At 35.0% G+C, this 18466-nt stretch overlaps 1 protein-coding gene across 2 annotated transcripts in view; it reads left to right on the forward strand.

Annotated features, from left to right (window-relative positions):
- Positions 1-18466, forward strand: part of scat (VPS54 subunit of GARP complex scat) — a 393993-nt gene that overhangs the window by 185362 nt on the left and 190165 nt on the right. For both annotated transcript variants that reach the window (XR_016548906.1, XM_090398663.1), the window contains exon 13: positions 6542-6633. Coding sequence is in view for 1 of the 2 variants with exons in the window: in XM_090398663.1 (XP_090254789.1) it covers positions 6542-6633 (92 nt within the window). In the remaining variant the exon portion in view is untranslated. The remainder of the gene's footprint in view (positions 1-6541; positions 6634-18466) is intronic.

Genomic DNA, 18466 nt, shown 5'->3' on the forward strand with positions numbered 1-18466 from the left:
GTGTCTTTTTCTGACTTTTCCTTTAGGTATGGCTCTTATTCTTTTATATTCTATTTCATCTTCTAATCTTTTACTGCTTAACCATTTGTGATAGGCTTCTTTTTTCTTTTTGATTATTTCTTTCATTGTATCATCCCAGATCTTCAGTTTTTTCCCTTTATTTAATTTTTTGGTCTTTCCTAAGCTTTCATTTGCTTCTGCATTTAGTGTCGTTTTTATATTTCCATTATATTTCTATTTCTTCATTTTGTTTTATTTTATCTAGATATTGGTTAATTCCTTTCTTTTAGGCTTACATGGCGATAAGAATGCATTTTTGAAAATTATGGAGACAACTACCGTGTTTGAATAAAAACTTTAGTTTAATATAACTCAAATCTAAAATCTTAAACTAAAGTTTTTATTCAAACACGGTAGTTGTCTCCATAATTTTCAAAAATGCATATTGGTTAATTCTTTGTTCATATAGCCATTGTACATTTGTGTTATTCAATAGTCTAGTTTTATAAACAAATGTTTCAAATTTTCTTTCTGTTCTTGTTACTTGTAGCCATTTAGGTAGTAATCTTAATTTTATTTTAACAAGGAAGTGGTCACTGCTTATTTCATATCCTCTGTGAACTCTAACATCTAGTGAAAATTGTGATGTCTTTTCATTTAATATAAAATAATCTAATATTGATTTCCATCCTCTTGCTGCCCAAGTATATTTATGTATGTCTTTATGTTTATAGAAGGAATTCATTATTTTTAGGTTATTATAAACTACAAAGTCGATCAATTTTTTTACCATTCCTGTTTAGAGTATGTTCTCCATGTATTGCTATATTATCATTAATTTTCGTGTTCCCAATTCTTGCATTTAAGTCTCCTGCTAAAATTACGTAATCATTTTTATTTATTTTATTATATATGTTTTGTAGCTGATTATAAAAATCAATATTATCCTGTTCTCTTCCTTCTTCTGGGGCATATATAAACCAATTATTGTTAAATAGCCTCTATCTATTTTTATTCTAGCTTCTATTATTCTTTCATTCCATAATTTATAATGTTTTAACTGTTTTGAAAGGGAGTTATGAATTCACATCATGACTCCAGCTTGTTCTCTTTGGCCTCTGTCAACTCCACTATATATCACATTAAAATTTTCGGTTCTCATAGTTCCTTTTAATTTCTTTTTTGTATCAGTGATTACTGCTATTTTTAAATTTCTTTCATTTAATAGTTGGTCTAATTCTATTTCTTTATATGCCATTCCTCTTGCATTCCAGTTTCCTCTGTGTATTATATTTTGTCGTTTCCATTTTTGTTTTACCTTTTCCATTCCAGGATCGTTTTCCATAGATTCAATCCGATTATCTTTTTCTGTCAGCTTACAAGTAGAATTATGTTCTCCGTGTCAGGGGACTAGCCTTACGATGGAATAGTTCAGTGGTAGGGCTGCTACCTTAAGGCTTCTGAACTAGCCTTCTTCCAAATTTAAACCCATAGGAGGAACAGGGTATATTGAAGGGTGAAAGAGTAGATTATAGTAAGGTTTATAGAGAGGGCATAGTTGTAAGGCCAGAAATGAAAAGACCCCATGGCCCTCAAGTACTCTAATAGCATAAGGGTTATAAAATAAGAAGAGTTGGCTGATAAGGCCTTATAGGAAAGATTAAAGTGAGTGGATCTTCCTCAAAGTAAAAGAAGAGGAGGATAGATCCAGCTGGGGGGGGGTGGTCCATGTGAGTGCCAGTTCCCTTACAATCAAGATGATTGCCCTTTATGGCCCTGTTGGTCTGCGAGTCATTCAGTATATTTGGACCACTCCACCACACACACACACACACATGGTGGGCTCCCCTATCTGCCACCCAGGGGGACCCTGTAATCCCTAGAAAGAAAATTTTATATATTTTTTTATTTCCTGTGGTGAAATGGTGCCCCTATCTTCAAGCGCCCTTGTGCAGTGCACAACCGCACGGCTCGGCCCTAACTATAGGGTGGAGGAGGATATTAGATTTGTGTATTTTTGGTAATCCATAAATGTAGGGTGGTTTAACATGAACTGGTTTTATTTTTTTGATGATTTCTTTGGGCCTGGAAATCACGTTTTTGAACAATTTCGGACTTTTTTCCTTGGAAACTTCCTTCGATCTATAATTTGGTATATGTAGAACCATCACATAGGAGATCTTGCTTTTTTTTTTTTTTTGTGTGTGTGTGTGTGTTATAATCATCTTGATTCATGATAACTTGCATTTTCCTTATCAGGTTTTGTATTAACAGTATTTTTATACTTATACAACTTTTTAAGGGGCAGCTATTTCATTCTGAGATATATTACTTTTAGGTGTTTGCAATTTGCCTCATGAACAAGACATTTTTGGATGCTTTTGTCACTTATCTAAACAGCCACCACCTCAAAATCTACTTCGCAGTAGAAAAAGAATCTAATAACTGTTTACCTTTTCTACACACATTAGTCACCCACCTTTCAGATGAATCACTATTGTTTTCCATTAACAGAAAGCCAACACACACACGGGAAGATATCTACATAAACAATCACATCATCATTCAACCCAACAGTATGGTATTTTGTAAACACTTACACACAGATCCAGGGCCATTTGTTCTAATGATACAGCTCTGTCTGCAAAACTCAAATATCTATGCCATACTTTCTTGGCCAATGGCTACAATTTCTACAAAAAACTTAAAATATTACATAACCTCATTACTTCTCCCTCATCTAATACACAGGAACACAACATTACCATTCCTATTACCTATGTCAGAAGTACATCAGAATAGCTAGCCAAAGTACTAATGAAACACAGCCTTCACACCACATTGAAACACCTCACGTTAAACTAGCAACTCTGATCCGCTCTCCTAAGGAAAAACTTTGTCCTCTAGCATTCCTTGGATTGTATATAGTTCCTTGTGACTGTGACTTGGCCTAATATGTGCAGACAGGAACATCTATTAACATCTGCCTGAAAGAACATAAAAAAAAATACATTCACTACCATTATTATGGCAAATCAGGACTGGCAGACCATGCTTTGGAGATCCCTTCATACAGGATTAGATGGAAGAAAACTAACATGCTATTTAGAAGTCATTACAGATCCAAAAGATTATTTTTTGAGTCAGCTATGGCTATGAAAACTTCTCCTAACCTGAACAAATATGGCTGCATTAATTTGCCAAAAATTTAGGAGACTGTTATCTTAAGAGCAACCCCCCACATAGCTGAATTTTTTTTATAACATTAGAGGGCACCAGATTAGGACTTTAGATCTTTTGTCTGTTACAGTTGTATTGTTTCACTTATTCACTGTCATGTATACATGCTGTGTTGTGCTCTGATGATGCTAATTTGAAATGCAGCAAAATACACTCATGAGCAGTTGAATTAGAGATACCTTCCATGTTGGCGAAATGGTGCCCCGGTCGCCCCGGCGAATGGAATAGTGGTGTGTGACGGGATGACGTCAGACCTTATACTGACTGTCTGAGTAATAGTCAACGTAAATGGGGCACTCCATCTCCGAAGTCGTGCAGGCACTGGACTTTTCATGGGCCACTGTGTCAAGAGTGTACTGTGAGTACATGGAATCGTTTAAAACCACAGTCGCCATGGAAAACTGAGTTGGTGTACAACGTGTTGATGACGGGGATGCCGTTAGCTAGTTCAGATGATAACAGCAGATAGATGGGCCACAGTGCTGCAGATCATTCGCCAATTCAATGCTGGACAATAACGATGTGTGAGCAGCCACACCATCTTCTGCTCACCACACGTCACAAGGCACAACGATTAGCATGGGCGCAGGAACACTTGCAATCGACCCTCGATGCATGGAAAAAGGTCGCCTGGACTGATGAGTCGAGGTACACGTTGGTACATGTGGCACGGTATGAGTGCGTCGTCAAGCACATGAAGCGATGGATCCCTCATGCCAGCAGGGTACAGTACAGTGCCGGTGGTGATGGTATCCTCGTATGGGGGACTGTTTATGTGGGATGAAATGGGTCCCCTGGTACATCTACCATCGTCCCTCACCGGTGAACGATACAGAGACTTGCTGTCAGATCATATGCACCCATTTCTGCGCCTACAGCACCCTACAGGAGACCTGTACCTACAGCAAGACAATGCACCAGCCCACTGCTCCCGAATTGTGGCCGGGTGGGTGGATAAACACTCCATGGACATGAGGATGCTTGGCTGGCCCCCGAGGTCCCCTGACCGCAATCCTGTTGAACACATCTGGGATGCTGTCTAGAGAGATATATATATGTGTCTTGGACCCTGCTCTGACTAATCTCTGTGCATTGTGGGAGGCTGTGCAGCGGTAATGGATCAGTTTGACTCCCCAATGCTTCTGGTGCCTTGTTGGGTCCATGCCACGCCGCATTGCCTCTGCAATCAAGGCGAAAGGGATGTGCTACCCGCTACTAGGCAGATATCTCTAATTCAACTGCTCATGAGTGTATAAGCAAGTTAATAAAACATCTTTTTTTTATTTTTTTAATAAAATCATTAATTTGGTGTTAATACTTGGGTAAAGGATGAAACCAAGAATACAATTTATTGGCATCTTTAATTTATGAATAAGCATATAACTTTGGGTATAATTTGAAGATTCTTTGGATGCTTGGGTAAAGGATGAAACCAAGAATACAATTTATTGGCATCTTTAATTTATGAATAAGCATATAACTTTGGGTATAATTTGAAGATTCTTTGGATGCTTTATTATGCATCTCACTCATATGAAGGGCTATAAATCTATTATGCAAAAGTGTGTTAACCCTTCCTTATATCTAACATTAAATGAATGTATATGAATAAATGCATTACTAAAAATATATCAAATAATGGAGTAAAAATATGAAGTGTTTTACTTCAACATGACATGAAGAACCTTTATTCCCTACGAGATCTGATATAATAAAGGAAGAGGACAAATTTTTACATCCTTCTGAATTATGTTATCCATTGATTAAGAAAGTGTGTGTTAAAAAAAATCCATTGTTCATGTGGCATATGTAATATGAATAGGATGATCCAAAGATATGTACATGTCTGAACATGTTAAAGATCTTGGGGGGAAAAAGAAAAAAAAAACACAAAACTGTTTTAGTCTATCATACAGTCACCATAACTGCTTTGTCAGAAAATTCATGGAAACTTTAGAAATGTTGTGTTACCCTCTTAGTGCAATAAAATTCAGGACATCACCGTACGTTAAGTCTGGTCATCATTCATCAAAAACTCATGTACAGGCCTTGGATGTGATGCACAGAATGTTTTGAAATGCATTAATTCTAATTAAGAACATATGCCATCACACATCCATTGTTAAACTATTTTTCAAGTTGATTTGGTTCCTGTTAGCTTTGATACAGTAAAGGTTTCTTGTCATTTAACTTATACCTAAAACTCATCAAAAGAAGTGTACAAAAAGTGCAAAATTAATTGGGAATTGGAGAACTAATGTTTTATTTATTTACTTTTTATTTTTATTGAAATTTGTCATGTGATCATTATACTGAAACTCTGAAGAAACCCGAAATTTCCCAGAAATTTCGGGTTTCTTCACTCTCACTGGCTTACTTCAACTACTATTTCTCAAGCTGTTTGTTTCGGGTATTTTCTACAGATTCCTTTGTGGATGCTGCTTTACCAAACTGACATCCACCATATCATTCTCTGCTTTCTAACTTGATTTGATTTGACAATTTTAAGAGAAACAGCAAAACCCTCTTTATAACCATTATCACAACGAACAAGGTGGACAAAGATCAGTTCTACAAAAACCTTCACTGCCAGTAAAGGTTGGTTTTGAAGGATTTAAAAGATTTTTTTTAAAGAAATTTAAAGGAAATTAGTGATGCAACTTCTGCTTCCAAGAAGCAGCAGCAGTAGTTTTCCCTTAAGAATTTTGCAAGATAATTGAGAAGAAGGAATACTGCTGGGAGAATTCTTTAATGCAGATGAGTCTGGGCTTTACTGGGAAAGAATGCCTGACAGGTCCTATGTTACCTGGGAGGAAAAACAGATGCCAGGATTTCAAGAAAGTAAAGATAGAGTGACATTTATTTTGAGCAAATTCGGCAGGTGATATCATCAAATCCACTATGCTTTACCATTCTCGAAACCTGAACTTTTATTGAACACCGAACAATGATAGTTGGATGTATACATGTACTTTAAAAAAAATGTTTTATGAGAGGAGAGTAACCAGGGAGAGAGCATCAATTATTTGTGGGCTTCAGCTATTCACAGTAAGTCTTGGAATGCATCCTCCATGAATATCAAGGGAACATTGTATTATGCATATTGATAAATACACACATCAGTTGTCAAAGTGACTTTGTAGGAAACTACACTATATAAGTAAATTTAACTTTATGTTATACCAGTAAAATTTACTTTTAAGTTAATAGGTTTTGTATATGACATATTTATCATTTATATGTAAACAATTAGTAATTTAGGCTTCTTTTTTTTGCTTTCTTTCCCTTACATGTTTCACAGGTCATAAATGCAGTGATGATTGATACTATAAATATTGCCGCTGGCAAATGTCACTCTTCAAAAACATTAGGATCTTCAGTTTTGGTTTCTATGTAAGTAAGATTTTTAAATTTGGTTTGTGCACCATAACAAATTCGCATTCAGTAAATGGCAAATATTTATATATCATTTTCTTTTCTGAAGGCAGATATTAATCTTTAAAAATCATTTTTCCAAACTAGAGAATCAAAACTAGTATTAAAATTGAAACAAAAGTTTCCAGTGTTTGACAACTACATATGGGTTAGTAGCAGTGGCTACATTCAAGCCAATAGTTAGCTCTTTACTAAACTGATAATGAAACAAGATTCCTGATTTGGCCTTCGTGTTTTGTCCCATTATAGTAACACTTAGGTTTCTTCATTACCTAGTCTTCCAATTTTAGATTTATGTGGATCAGTCTTGGTGGACAGCCAACAAAATTAACATAGCATTGATAAAAGTTAACAGTTGCCTACTTTTTGTCTCTTGTTGATCTCTTTTATTATTATTATTATTATTATTATTTTGGTTTAAAGGAATGAAGACAGTGCTGGACTAAATTAAATAATGGTTTGACTCATTTGTTTTGTCACTGTCACAGTCATCATCAAGGATAAAATATAAGAATTGTAATGTGTACACAAGCAACATAAAAACAAGTATAAGTCATCATCATCAAATTCCTGCGATGTACCCTCAAGGGGTGTACAGGATATAATAGTACTACATGAAAAATTTACATCATTACTAACTCCCTATCTACAATTTTCCTCGAAATCAGTCTGTTACTTGTCAAGACTCCACCATTATCAGATCTTATATTTCTATCGTCTAAGGCACTTTGTACCGTATCAATCCATCTACATCTTGGTCTTCCTCTAGGTCGTTTTCCTGCCAACCTGGCAGAGAACACTTGTTTTGCTAATCTTTCATTGCCCATTCTGTTTAAGTGACCATTTTCTACTTGTTTTTGTGGATGTCATCAGAAAGATCACTTGAAAGAGGGCTGTCCTCTATTGGTGCAGATAGGCACCCTTAGTTGTTGGTGGGAGGCTTAAGAATTTTCCTTATCTTTGTTATACGTTGACAAAGTTTCCAATTTTGAGTGCTACTGTTTCAGATATTCACAATGCTGATTCCTAAAAATGTTGTTTGCATTTACTGCAGTAAAGCATAGTAGTTCCTTCCTGTTTGATTCTCAGCAGTCTATCAACAGCTTGGTATGGTCTTCTATTGTCTGGTCTGACTAACCATAGTGGACTATGCTGTGTGGACATTGTCATATCTTCCAGTGTCTAATAAGGCAGATTGCAAGTACATGGATGGCTATATACATCTGAAACTAGGAGGTGTAAAATCTTGTATAGAAGGAATTTAGAATAAAATTTCTTCTATGCTGATTTTACTTGGAAAATGAAATCAATTTTATATATTTGTAATTTGATTAATACTTAACTCAATTTTTCTGTAATAAACCTGAAAAAAAAAAATGTTAGAATAAATTGTAATAAGAAATTGTACAGACAAAGAATTAACTCAGATGGGATTAGCATGTTAAGACCTGAGGCGAAGGCCAGCGAAGTACGGGGTTTCCCGACTTGACTCAGCGATCGCCGGGTGGATGAGAAGACCCCTTCAAGAAAATCTGTAAGAGTTCAAAGGTTGGGAGAGCAGAATAAAAGGGGGAGGAATGGAAGAAAAAAAAGCTTTTTGGTGTGAGGATTTTCGAAGCTAGGCTTTTTTCAGTGCGAGCCTTTCAGAGGCTAGGCTTTCCAGTTCCGGTTTTCCTTCCTGCTACGAGGAGTTTCCAGTGTATGCTGCTGTTCAAAGGACGGCAATCCACATCTCGCCAGCCGAAGCCCAACAATGATGGGAGGCTCGTAACAGCAGTGGTGATCTACTCCAGAGTCCCATCGCTAAATTCCTTGATGAGCTCTGCTTGTGAAGTATCATCGATGTCGTAAAAGTGCCCATGTGTGAATTTTACCTGAAAGTAGAAGAAGGTGTCAACGATCTCTAGGATCTTGTATAATGAACTGGATGACAAAGTAACAAGTAAGACTTTTGTATAGGACTTTCTGAGATGTGAAATTAATGACAAAGATTGCTGAATTTTTTTTGTTTGTTAGCGTAAAGAACAGTAGTAAGGACGGAAAGCCGATTTGTTGAAAATAATTGTGAAGTAGTATGCAGAGTTATAAGGAATTAGATAATGTTATATAATGAAGAGGGAATAGTATGTGAAAGTTATGTTAAGCCTAATATGATATATAGTCTGAGTTAAATTAATGTAAAATATGTGCAAGTCTGCTCCCGTCTGAATTATCTGTGAGCGAAATTAATTGCATTAGTCATTGAACTTAAGATTTCTCGCTTAAGTAATCTAGTGGAGAACCAGACAAGTGAATTTTATGTTTGTTCCATGCCAATTGTGATTGGCGAATTTGAGTTGAATTAATTTATTGTGTGTGTGTAGTGTAAACCTTTTTTTATATACTTTGATTTAGCATGAATAAATTGTTTCGTTTGTCAAATAGCTTGCCTGATTCTGCCTGACCGATGCACTTCTCATAAAAAGACAGAACCTGTGTGACCTTAAGAGTAATAGTAGCCACGACTGACGAATAGTGGATTTTAGCATTGCTTGACTTAGAGATAAATATTAGAGATATTTCCATGTTGTGCTGGGCTCTTTTCTTGCATGTATTGGAAAGATAGTGTTAAATTGTGAATGAAGAATTTTATGATTATTAATACTTCATTCATGATTTAACATAAATTGCATATCCTGAGCTAATTTTACTCCTAAGTAAATTCTAATTTAAATACTTACTGTTATTTTTTTTATTGAAATAATAATTGTAATTTTTTTAAATTATTTATTCTGTATAAATTCATTATATAATTTGTAAATGTATCCTAAGTGGACTGTAATATGTGCATTTTATTTATTGTAAATGAAAGTGAAAGTAAATTTAAGAAATTCTGCTAATGAGATTTGATTGGTCACTGTCAAGGAAACGTAGTTAATTTTAGATAGCGCGTGGTGGAGCGTGAGCTACGGTATTCGAAGGGAGAAGGAGTTGATATGAACTGGACTTGATAGAACCGGATTTTGGCGAGAAGGATGAAGGTATTTTATTGGAAAACGAAAGTAAACAAGGGAGAAGCATTCAGGACAGCACGGAGTGAAGTAACAGGTGGCAGTAAAAGGGAATTTGAAAATGCCATAAATATATTAAGAAGGGATGACTGGAAATTAATAGGCAATTAGGAATATTTCTATGGAATTCTAAAATTACGTCGAATTCCAATTGTTTTGAGAAAGAATAGTGCAAAGCTGAAATTAATGCTTAGAAGAAAATAAGGAATAAGTAGATTACCTGAAATGAGTACGTCAAGACTTGTGAAGCTCTATGTTTAATATTTCAGTTATATAGTGAAGATTCCTTTTGAATAGTGTTACTTCAAAGTGATAGTTAACTTCAGTTTTAAGTGTGCCTATAGTGAATCCAATGTGCAAAGGATGTAACCCGGTAAGAGCAGTCCATTTTTTTTATATTTCAGCGTGAAGATATAAGAGTTAGCTCTGCCTAATATATCTTAACATTAACTGTGGCGTTCTACTAAAAATAGCCGAAGTATGGAGCTTTAAAGTGTTTCCCCCTTGAAGTGATAACTGCCTCATAATTAAATTAAGTGTTAGTTGACTAAGAGAGAATTAGAGAATTCTACTTTAAGAATAATTATTGTGAGATTCTGTAACATTGAACTGTGGGGACTATATTCATCCAAATAATCTTCAGTTATTTGGATGAATATAGTATTGACAGCTGAATGTGCAATGCGTAATGTTTTATGTTTGTTATGAGTATTTGGACTAAGCTGATTTGCATTTTCTTGTTTTTAAAGTTTTACTTAAATGTACATGTTCTATGACCCAGTATTAAATGTTTATTTTATTGGATTCGATTTGTTGTTGCCTGATTTTTCTTCATTGCACCGCTCATAAAGTTTATCGGACTTTGCGGAAGCCTTAAATATTAATTTTAAACTCGGCCTGTAGAAAAGTGTGGTTGCTAAAGTTAGTTGATGATTGATTCCACTATATTATATAGGCTAATCTGAATATAGGGTGGCACAGGATAATATAAATTTCTCTATATTTGGATTAGTAATCAACCAATAATTAAATAAGATAATAAAAAAACAGATAATTTAAATAAGAACTACGTTCTAACATGATGGCAGATTCAGAGCCAGGATGTATGATACAACAAAATGGCGCAGCCAACAGGATGTGAATTCACTGGTATAAATTAAGCAATTGACTTTTTTTTTTTTTGTGTGTGATAGTAGAAGTAATCCTTAAAATCTTGATAATAAAAATGAAGTGAATCACAGTGAGCAAGTTATCAAGTAGAATCAGGCAAAGAAAAAGGTTATTTTAGAATTGATATTATAGGATTTAAGTTTGAAGTTAATAAATTAATATGGCTGTTGCATCCAGTACGGGAATGGAAGATAGTAAATTTTTCCATACTGTAAACCCCCAACAGGTTTTTCCTCAATTTTCGGGAGAAGAATCGGATGATGTACTATCTTTTTTTTCCTTCGTTGAAAAGCTTAGAGAATTAGCAAACTGGACTGATTTTCAATTATTAATATTACTACGAAGTAAGTTGACTGGTAAGGCAAGGACATTTTTATATTCATCTCCAGTGCTTAAAGAAACATTAGAATATCAGAAGTTTAAAGATATCTTAATTTCACAGTTCTCTAGATTGAGAAGTATTGGACCCAACTTGTGGAAACTACAGAGGATCACACAAAAGGATAAAGAAAGTGTTACAGAGTTTTATAATCGCATGTTGACTCTTTCCAACAATTTGAATGTGACTAATGAAGATAAACCTCACTTAGATTGGGCTGTGTTCCAGCAATTCTGCTAAGGTGTTAGACAAGAATTAAGGGAAACAGCCTACAATAAGAGAATTACCACATTAGAACAGTGTTTTAAAGCTGTGAAGGAAAAAGAACAAATGATAGGAGACTTTTATCCCTTATCCAATGTAGGTCATGTGAATGTTATAAATAAGACTGATTATTCCTTAAACCAATCTGAAACTGGAAAGGAAAATAAGAGTGAAAAAGTAAAGAAGAATAATGAAGAAAATTCCTTAACTGTTAATCATATAGCTGAGAGTGAAGAACTATCAAATAAGAACAGTTTAATGCAAGAAATAAAAACCTTAATTCATCATGAAGTAAAAGGATTACTAACAACCAGTAATGGATTGCCTTGATGAAGTAATGAAGCAGCTGGTAGTTATTACTACAACTTTTCATGAAAGCCACAACCCTGCAACAGATGGAGTCAACAAAATGGTGGAACAAGAAGTAAAAAAACAGAATCAACCAATATTAGCAGATCTGGACAAAGTGGATTAGAAAGACTCAATCTACAGATGCCCATTACCTCTCAACCTCAAGCAAAGAAAGAGTATTTTTCCAACTATAAGGATCCTCCAAGATGCTTTCGATGCCACAGGAATGGGCATATTGCTAGGAATTGTTCCGATGCTAAAGGAACATACTCAAACAATTGATGGGATTTGAATTTTGGACAGATTCCTCACAAAATACATAGTAATCTTGATAACTCTTTTATGATGAATGAATCGATGATGAAAATAAGAGGAAATATCCAAGGGTATCAATGTAATATTTTACTAGATACAGGTTGCAATGCTTCAACTATCAGTAGGGACTACCTCATGCACATCAAGCACAGAATATGGAAAAATATTATTAAATTGAGAAGACCAGTGAGAATTACTACTCTCTCTAACTCTACTTTTATGGCGTATAAGAAAGCTCGTGTAAGGATTTTTCTACCAAATTTTGGTTTATTCATTTGGCAGGATCTACTAATTATTCCATCAACACCCAACTCGAGTTCTCACATCATTTTGGGAACTAACTTTATGAAAAACTATTGTTTCTCATGTGACTTTTCTTAGGGCGAGATATCCATAATGAACAGAAGAAGAAAAATCTGGAGAAATAATACACCTACAAATATTGGATGGAAGAAACAAACAGAAAGACATGGTAAGACGGATCTGATACAGCCTACAAGTGAAGCCAACAATCAACCACTAATGAGTCAATTGAAGAATTCAATGACTCAAATTCTGATAAACCTAATCAATCTCAAGGTAAACCTACCACAGACTTAACATTTCAAGAGTCAATATCTACACCTGAATTAGAAGTTGGCAAAACAGATCAACTGATAATTGGAATCAACTTTGCTAAAGCAATTAGTTTACCAAGGTCTAATAAAGCAAAAAGAAGAAGGGAAGGAAAAGACAAGTCTGACAGGCTATTCTACTTAGAAGATTCTTTGGAGAGTGTATGGGAAAAGAAAAAGAATTATCAGGGAATGACAGATAGCAGAAGAAATACCATTAGAATAAAAAAAACCTAATCATGAGACAATCAAGACAAAATGCTAGATGAAGGATTCTGCTCCAATGAGACATCCTCACACTATGAAAATAAGGGACAGGCTATTTCTAGTAATGAAAGCAGAATGAATCTGAGTAAAAATGTAGAGAAATACAAAAATACTAACAGTAGTAATAAATTAGATTTTATTCAAACTAGATATTATTTAAGACCTCGAGAGGGAGGTAATAAGTCTAATTCCTCGACTGATGAGTCTTCTGTGAAAAATTTTTCTTTGAAGAAAAATTTTTCGGAGGAAAGATAAGTTTTGTTAAATTGTGAATGAAGAATTTTATGATTATTAATACTTCATTCATGATTTAACATAAATTGCATATCCTGAACTAATTTTACTCCTAAGTAAATTCTAATTTAAATACTTACTGTTATTTTTTTTATTGAAATAATAATTGTAATTTTTTTAAATTATTTATTCTGTATAAATTCATTATATAATTTGTAAATGTATTCTAAGTGGACTGTATTATGTGCATTTTATTTATTGTAAATGAAAGTGAAAGTAAATTTAAGAAATTCTGCTAATGAGATTTGATTGGTCACTGTCAAGGAAACGTAGTTAATTTTAGATAGCGTGTGGTGGAGCGTGAGCTACGGTATTCGAAGGGAGAAGGAGTTGATATGAGCTGGACTGGATAGAACTGGATTTTGGCGGGAAGAATGAAGGTATTTTATTGGAAAACGAAAGTAAACAAGGGAGAAGCATTCAGGACAGCACGGAGTGAAGTAACGGGTGGCAGTAAAAGGGAATTTGGAAATGCCATAAATATATTAAGAAGGGACGACTGGAAATTAATAGGCAATTTAGAATATTCCTACGGAATTCTAAAATTACGTCGAATTCCAATTGTTTTGAGAAAGAATAGTGCAAAGCTGAAATTAATGCTTAGAAGAAAATAAGGAATAAGTAGATTACCTGAAATGAGTACGTCAAGACTTGTGAAGCTCTATGTTTAATATTTCAGTTATATAGTGAAGATTCCTTTTGAATAGTGTTACTTCAAAGTGATAGTTAACTTCAGTTTTAAGTGTGCTTATATTGAATCCAATGTGCAAAGGATGTAACCCGGTAAGAGCAGTCCATTTTTTTTATATTTCAGCGTGAAGATATAAGAGTTAGCTCTGCCTAATATATCTTAACATTAACTATGGCATTCTACTAAAAATAGCCGAAGTATGGAGCTTTAAAGTGTTTCCCCCTTGAAGTGATAACTGCCTCATAATTAAATTAAGTGTTAGTTGACTAAGAGAGAATTAGAGAATTCTACTTTAAGAATAATTACGTGAGATTCTGTAACATTGAACTGTGTGGACCATCTTCAGTTATTTGGATGAATATAGCATTAACAGCTGAATGTGCGATGCCTAATGTTTTATGTTTGTTATGAGTATTTGGACTAAGCTGATTTGCATTTTCTTGTTTTTAAAGTTTTACTTAAATGTACATGTTCTATGACCCAGTATTAAATGTTTATTTTATTGGATTCGATTTGTTGTTGCCTGATTTTTCTTCATTGTACCACTCATAAAGTTTATTGGACCTTGCGGAAGCCTTAAATATTAATTTTAAACTCGGCCTGTAGAAAAGTGAGATTGCTAAAGTTAGTTGATGATTGATTCCACTATATTATATAGACTTATCTGAATATAGGGTGGCGCAGGATAATATAAATTTCTCTATATTTGGATTAGTAATCAACCAACAATTAATTAAGATAATAAAAAAACAGATAATTTAAAATAGAACTACGTTCTAACATGATGGCAGATTCAGAGCCAGGATGTACGACACAACAATATACAATTCCTCTATGCGATTTTTGATGGTGTAGTCGTAAATAAACAATAAAAATTTCAGAGATCAAGGTGAGAAAAAGCCAGCCATTTAGATAAAGGAATTGGCTCCTGCCAGAGGCAATTCCTAAGTTCTATAATATGCACGTGCAAAATAGCTTAGTGATGATCTTGAGAGGGAAGGGAATTAAATTGATAGACAGAAGGAATTAAAAGACAATAGTCTATTTCAAGCAACTAAAGAAGCAACAAGATTACATAACGAGATTATACACTTGGCGTTACAACTTAAGTAAGTTAAATAAAATAAAAATAAATAAGTGAAAAGTAAAATAGTGAAATATAGATATTTTGAAAAGAATAAAATAAAACAAAATAAAAATTTGTAGATAAATCTACAAAAATCCTTTATATTTTTACATAGGGAAGGAAGGTGTGTGTATGTGCCTGCGTACATGCTTGTGTGCATTGCATGCAGGAGAATTTGTTGAGGATAGAATCAAAATTAAACGACTTTCACTTGTAAGCATTTTATTTACAGTGGAAGACCTCTGCTTAGCAAATAAATGACCAGACATGAGAGTTTTGATTAAAAATGAAATTCTGTTGTCACTATCCAGCTAGCTGTTTTTAATCCTAATTCATCTGGGATTGCAGGGATCGAACCTTGATAACTGGTAGGAAACTTTCACTCTTGTAAGGAATGCAGAAAAACAATTAAGACTTTTGAAAAAAAGTTTCTAATCTCACCTTGAATTGGAGAGTGTTAAATATTTTGTATGTTTCGATATTCATTGTGCCTTATTGTCCTTTATAAATTTTATCTATAGTTCTTTCTTCTTTCTACCAATTGTTTTGCTGTTCCTGTTCCAGCCGCTAATATACAATGCTTAGTCTTAATTAGAGCCGATTTCTATCAGACACTGTTCTTTCTAATGGAATATGTGTACTATTCTTGCAGACAAAGAGAATGCTCCAGCCGAGAGCCAAATCCTTCTATTGTTGTAGATCTGGAGTTCACTCCTTTTTGGAATCAAGAAAAATTTATTTCTTAATACAGCTGTGCCATCTTGATTCCTATACAGGAAGGATATTCCTATTAGAGAGTTAACACGCAGATAGTCACACGACCTTAGAATCTATTATTTATTTATACCCTATTAGTTTATTCCTCAATCAGCAGTCGTAACCAAATTTTCTTCCCCCCCCCCCCCCCACTTGTATTTTATCGTTTTCTTCCTATAAGAAATATCTCATTTCGTGAGTAGTCACATGAACTTGTATTTTTCTAGAAAGTCATTTCCAAAAATTACATTAACGTGTGGGCGAGATGTTCTAGGTAGGACCAACAACTCATGCCTAACACACATATTAAACTCTGGTAGATATACCTTCAAGAATACTGATTTTGACACATGGACGGTAGACATCGACACTCTGGATAACCATACAGGCCTTCTAAAATAAAAGATGTTATGCCTCACATGGGGCCTTATCCTCTCAAAATAATCTGCTGTAATAATAGAGGCCTGGGAACCTGTATCTAGAAGTGCTTTACAGTGCTTACCACAGATAATTCCCTTTACTGTCAACTCTGGGGACTGGTAGTGGTTCCTCTGACCCTCTTTCCAAGCTCTGTTTGCATACATGTGGGAATTTGATCTTCCATCATAACCTCTGCTGGATCTTCGCTTGCTATTGAAGCAATTGCGAGCAAAATGCCCAGGCTTGCCACAACTGAAGCATTTAGGAGGCTCTCTCTTCTTTCTTCTCCTTCTCTTTCCAGTCTCATAGGAGAGTTTGATGCATTCTGATTAGTCACTTCAGCCAGTTTCTTCATTACTGTATCCAATCGGTCAAACGGGTTGTTGCAGTTTTTCAACCTCTAACCTTACTATCTCAGCAGTCTGATCAACTTGGGTGGCAGGGAGTTCAGAGGTTTTTGTGGATACTGCCTCCACCTGGGTTAAAACAGCATCAAGGTGATCCATGACTGGTTGTTGTAAGTGTTCGACCTCTCTCTGAACTATCGATTGAACCTCTTTTACATCCAACACTCCACTTGTTATTTGATTCGTGTTGACGGAACCAGTTCTATCTCCCTCACATCTATCTAAATTCTTATGCCTCTCACTTTTCTCGTAAGATTCTTTCTCTGGCTTGGAGTTATTATTAGAATTCCCTTCCTTATTAATTAGGTTTACATAACCAGTATCAGATGCAGGACCAAGCTCGCCAACATTTGCTCTTTATCTCTCACTGCATTTAGGCACTCCTTTAAGTTAGTTACTTTCTTTTTGTAGGCTGTTTCTCTGAGCTCTTGCTTCATTCCCAGCCTCAATTGGTGAAAGATCACCCATTCCAGATGAGGCTTATCCTCGTTAGATACTTGCAGGGTGTGAGTGAGGCTCAATAACCTGTGATAAAAGTTAGTCACGTTCTCTCAGTCTTTTTGCACCATTCTCTGTAATTTCCATAAGTTTGGACCAAGGCTTCTTAACCTAGAAAACTGAGAGATGAGGACTTCCTTGAATTTTGCATAGTCTAGTGTTTCCTTAAGTATGGGGGAAGAATAGAGGAAATTCTTAGCCTTCCCCACCAACTTACTACGCAACAAGTTCAAAAGTTGGAAGTCCGTCCACCTCCCTGCCTTCCTCGACGTAGCTAAAAAAGCTCAAAACATCGTCATTCTCCTCTCCAGAAAACTGCGGAATAACCTGTTGGGGTTGATGGTCCTGAAAAGCTCGCAGTCCTCCATCCCTCAGCTTGAAGGTTGATTCATGCTTGTATATAAGTTTACAAATTTACTATCTTAGTTTCACACACGAGTACTGCTAATTCTAAATCTGTTACAAAGAAAAACCGCCTGATCTCAAGCCAAAACCTGCTCACCTTAATTCACAGTTTGATTAATTAATTGCGTGAATTAAATCCTACCGGCTAACCTAATCTCACCTTGAATTGGAGAGTGTTAAATATTTTGTATGTTTCGATATTCATTGTGCCTTATTGTCCTTTATAAATCTTATCTATAATTCTTTCTTCTTTCTACCAATTGTTTTGCTGTTCCTGTTCCAGCCCGCTAATATACAATGCTTAGCCTTAATTAGAGCCGATTTCTATCAGACACCATTCTTTCTAATGGATCACGTGTACTATTCTTGCAGACAAAGAGAATGCTCCAGGTGAGAGCCAAATCCTTCTATTGTTGTAGATCTGGAGTTTGCTCCTTTTCGGAATCAAGAAAAATTTATTTCTTAATACAGCTGCGCCATCTTGATTCCTATACAGGAAGGATATTCCTAGATATTCAGAGAGTTAACACACAGATAGTCACACAACCTTAGAATCTATTATTTATTTATACTCTATTAGTTTATTCCTCAATCAGCAGTCGTAACCAAATTTTCTCTCCCCCCCCACCGCACTTGTATTTTACACAGGTTCTAATTTTAGCAAGTGGTACATTGGCGTGAGAAATCAGGCAAGTTTCTTAGGTTTAGAAAACATAACATTTATTTTACACCAAGGTATTGTACACATAGATCAAAATTTAGCTTCAGACATATAATAACTTGT

Source organism: Typopeltis vanoorti, chromosome 10, assembly GCF_054136105.1.
Source record: "Typopeltis vanoorti isolate ZY-2024b chromosome 10, IOZ_Tvanoo_1.0, whole genome shotgun sequence".
NCBI lineage: Eukaryota > Metazoa > Arthropoda > Arachnida > Uropygi > Thelyphonidae > Typopeltis > Typopeltis vanoorti.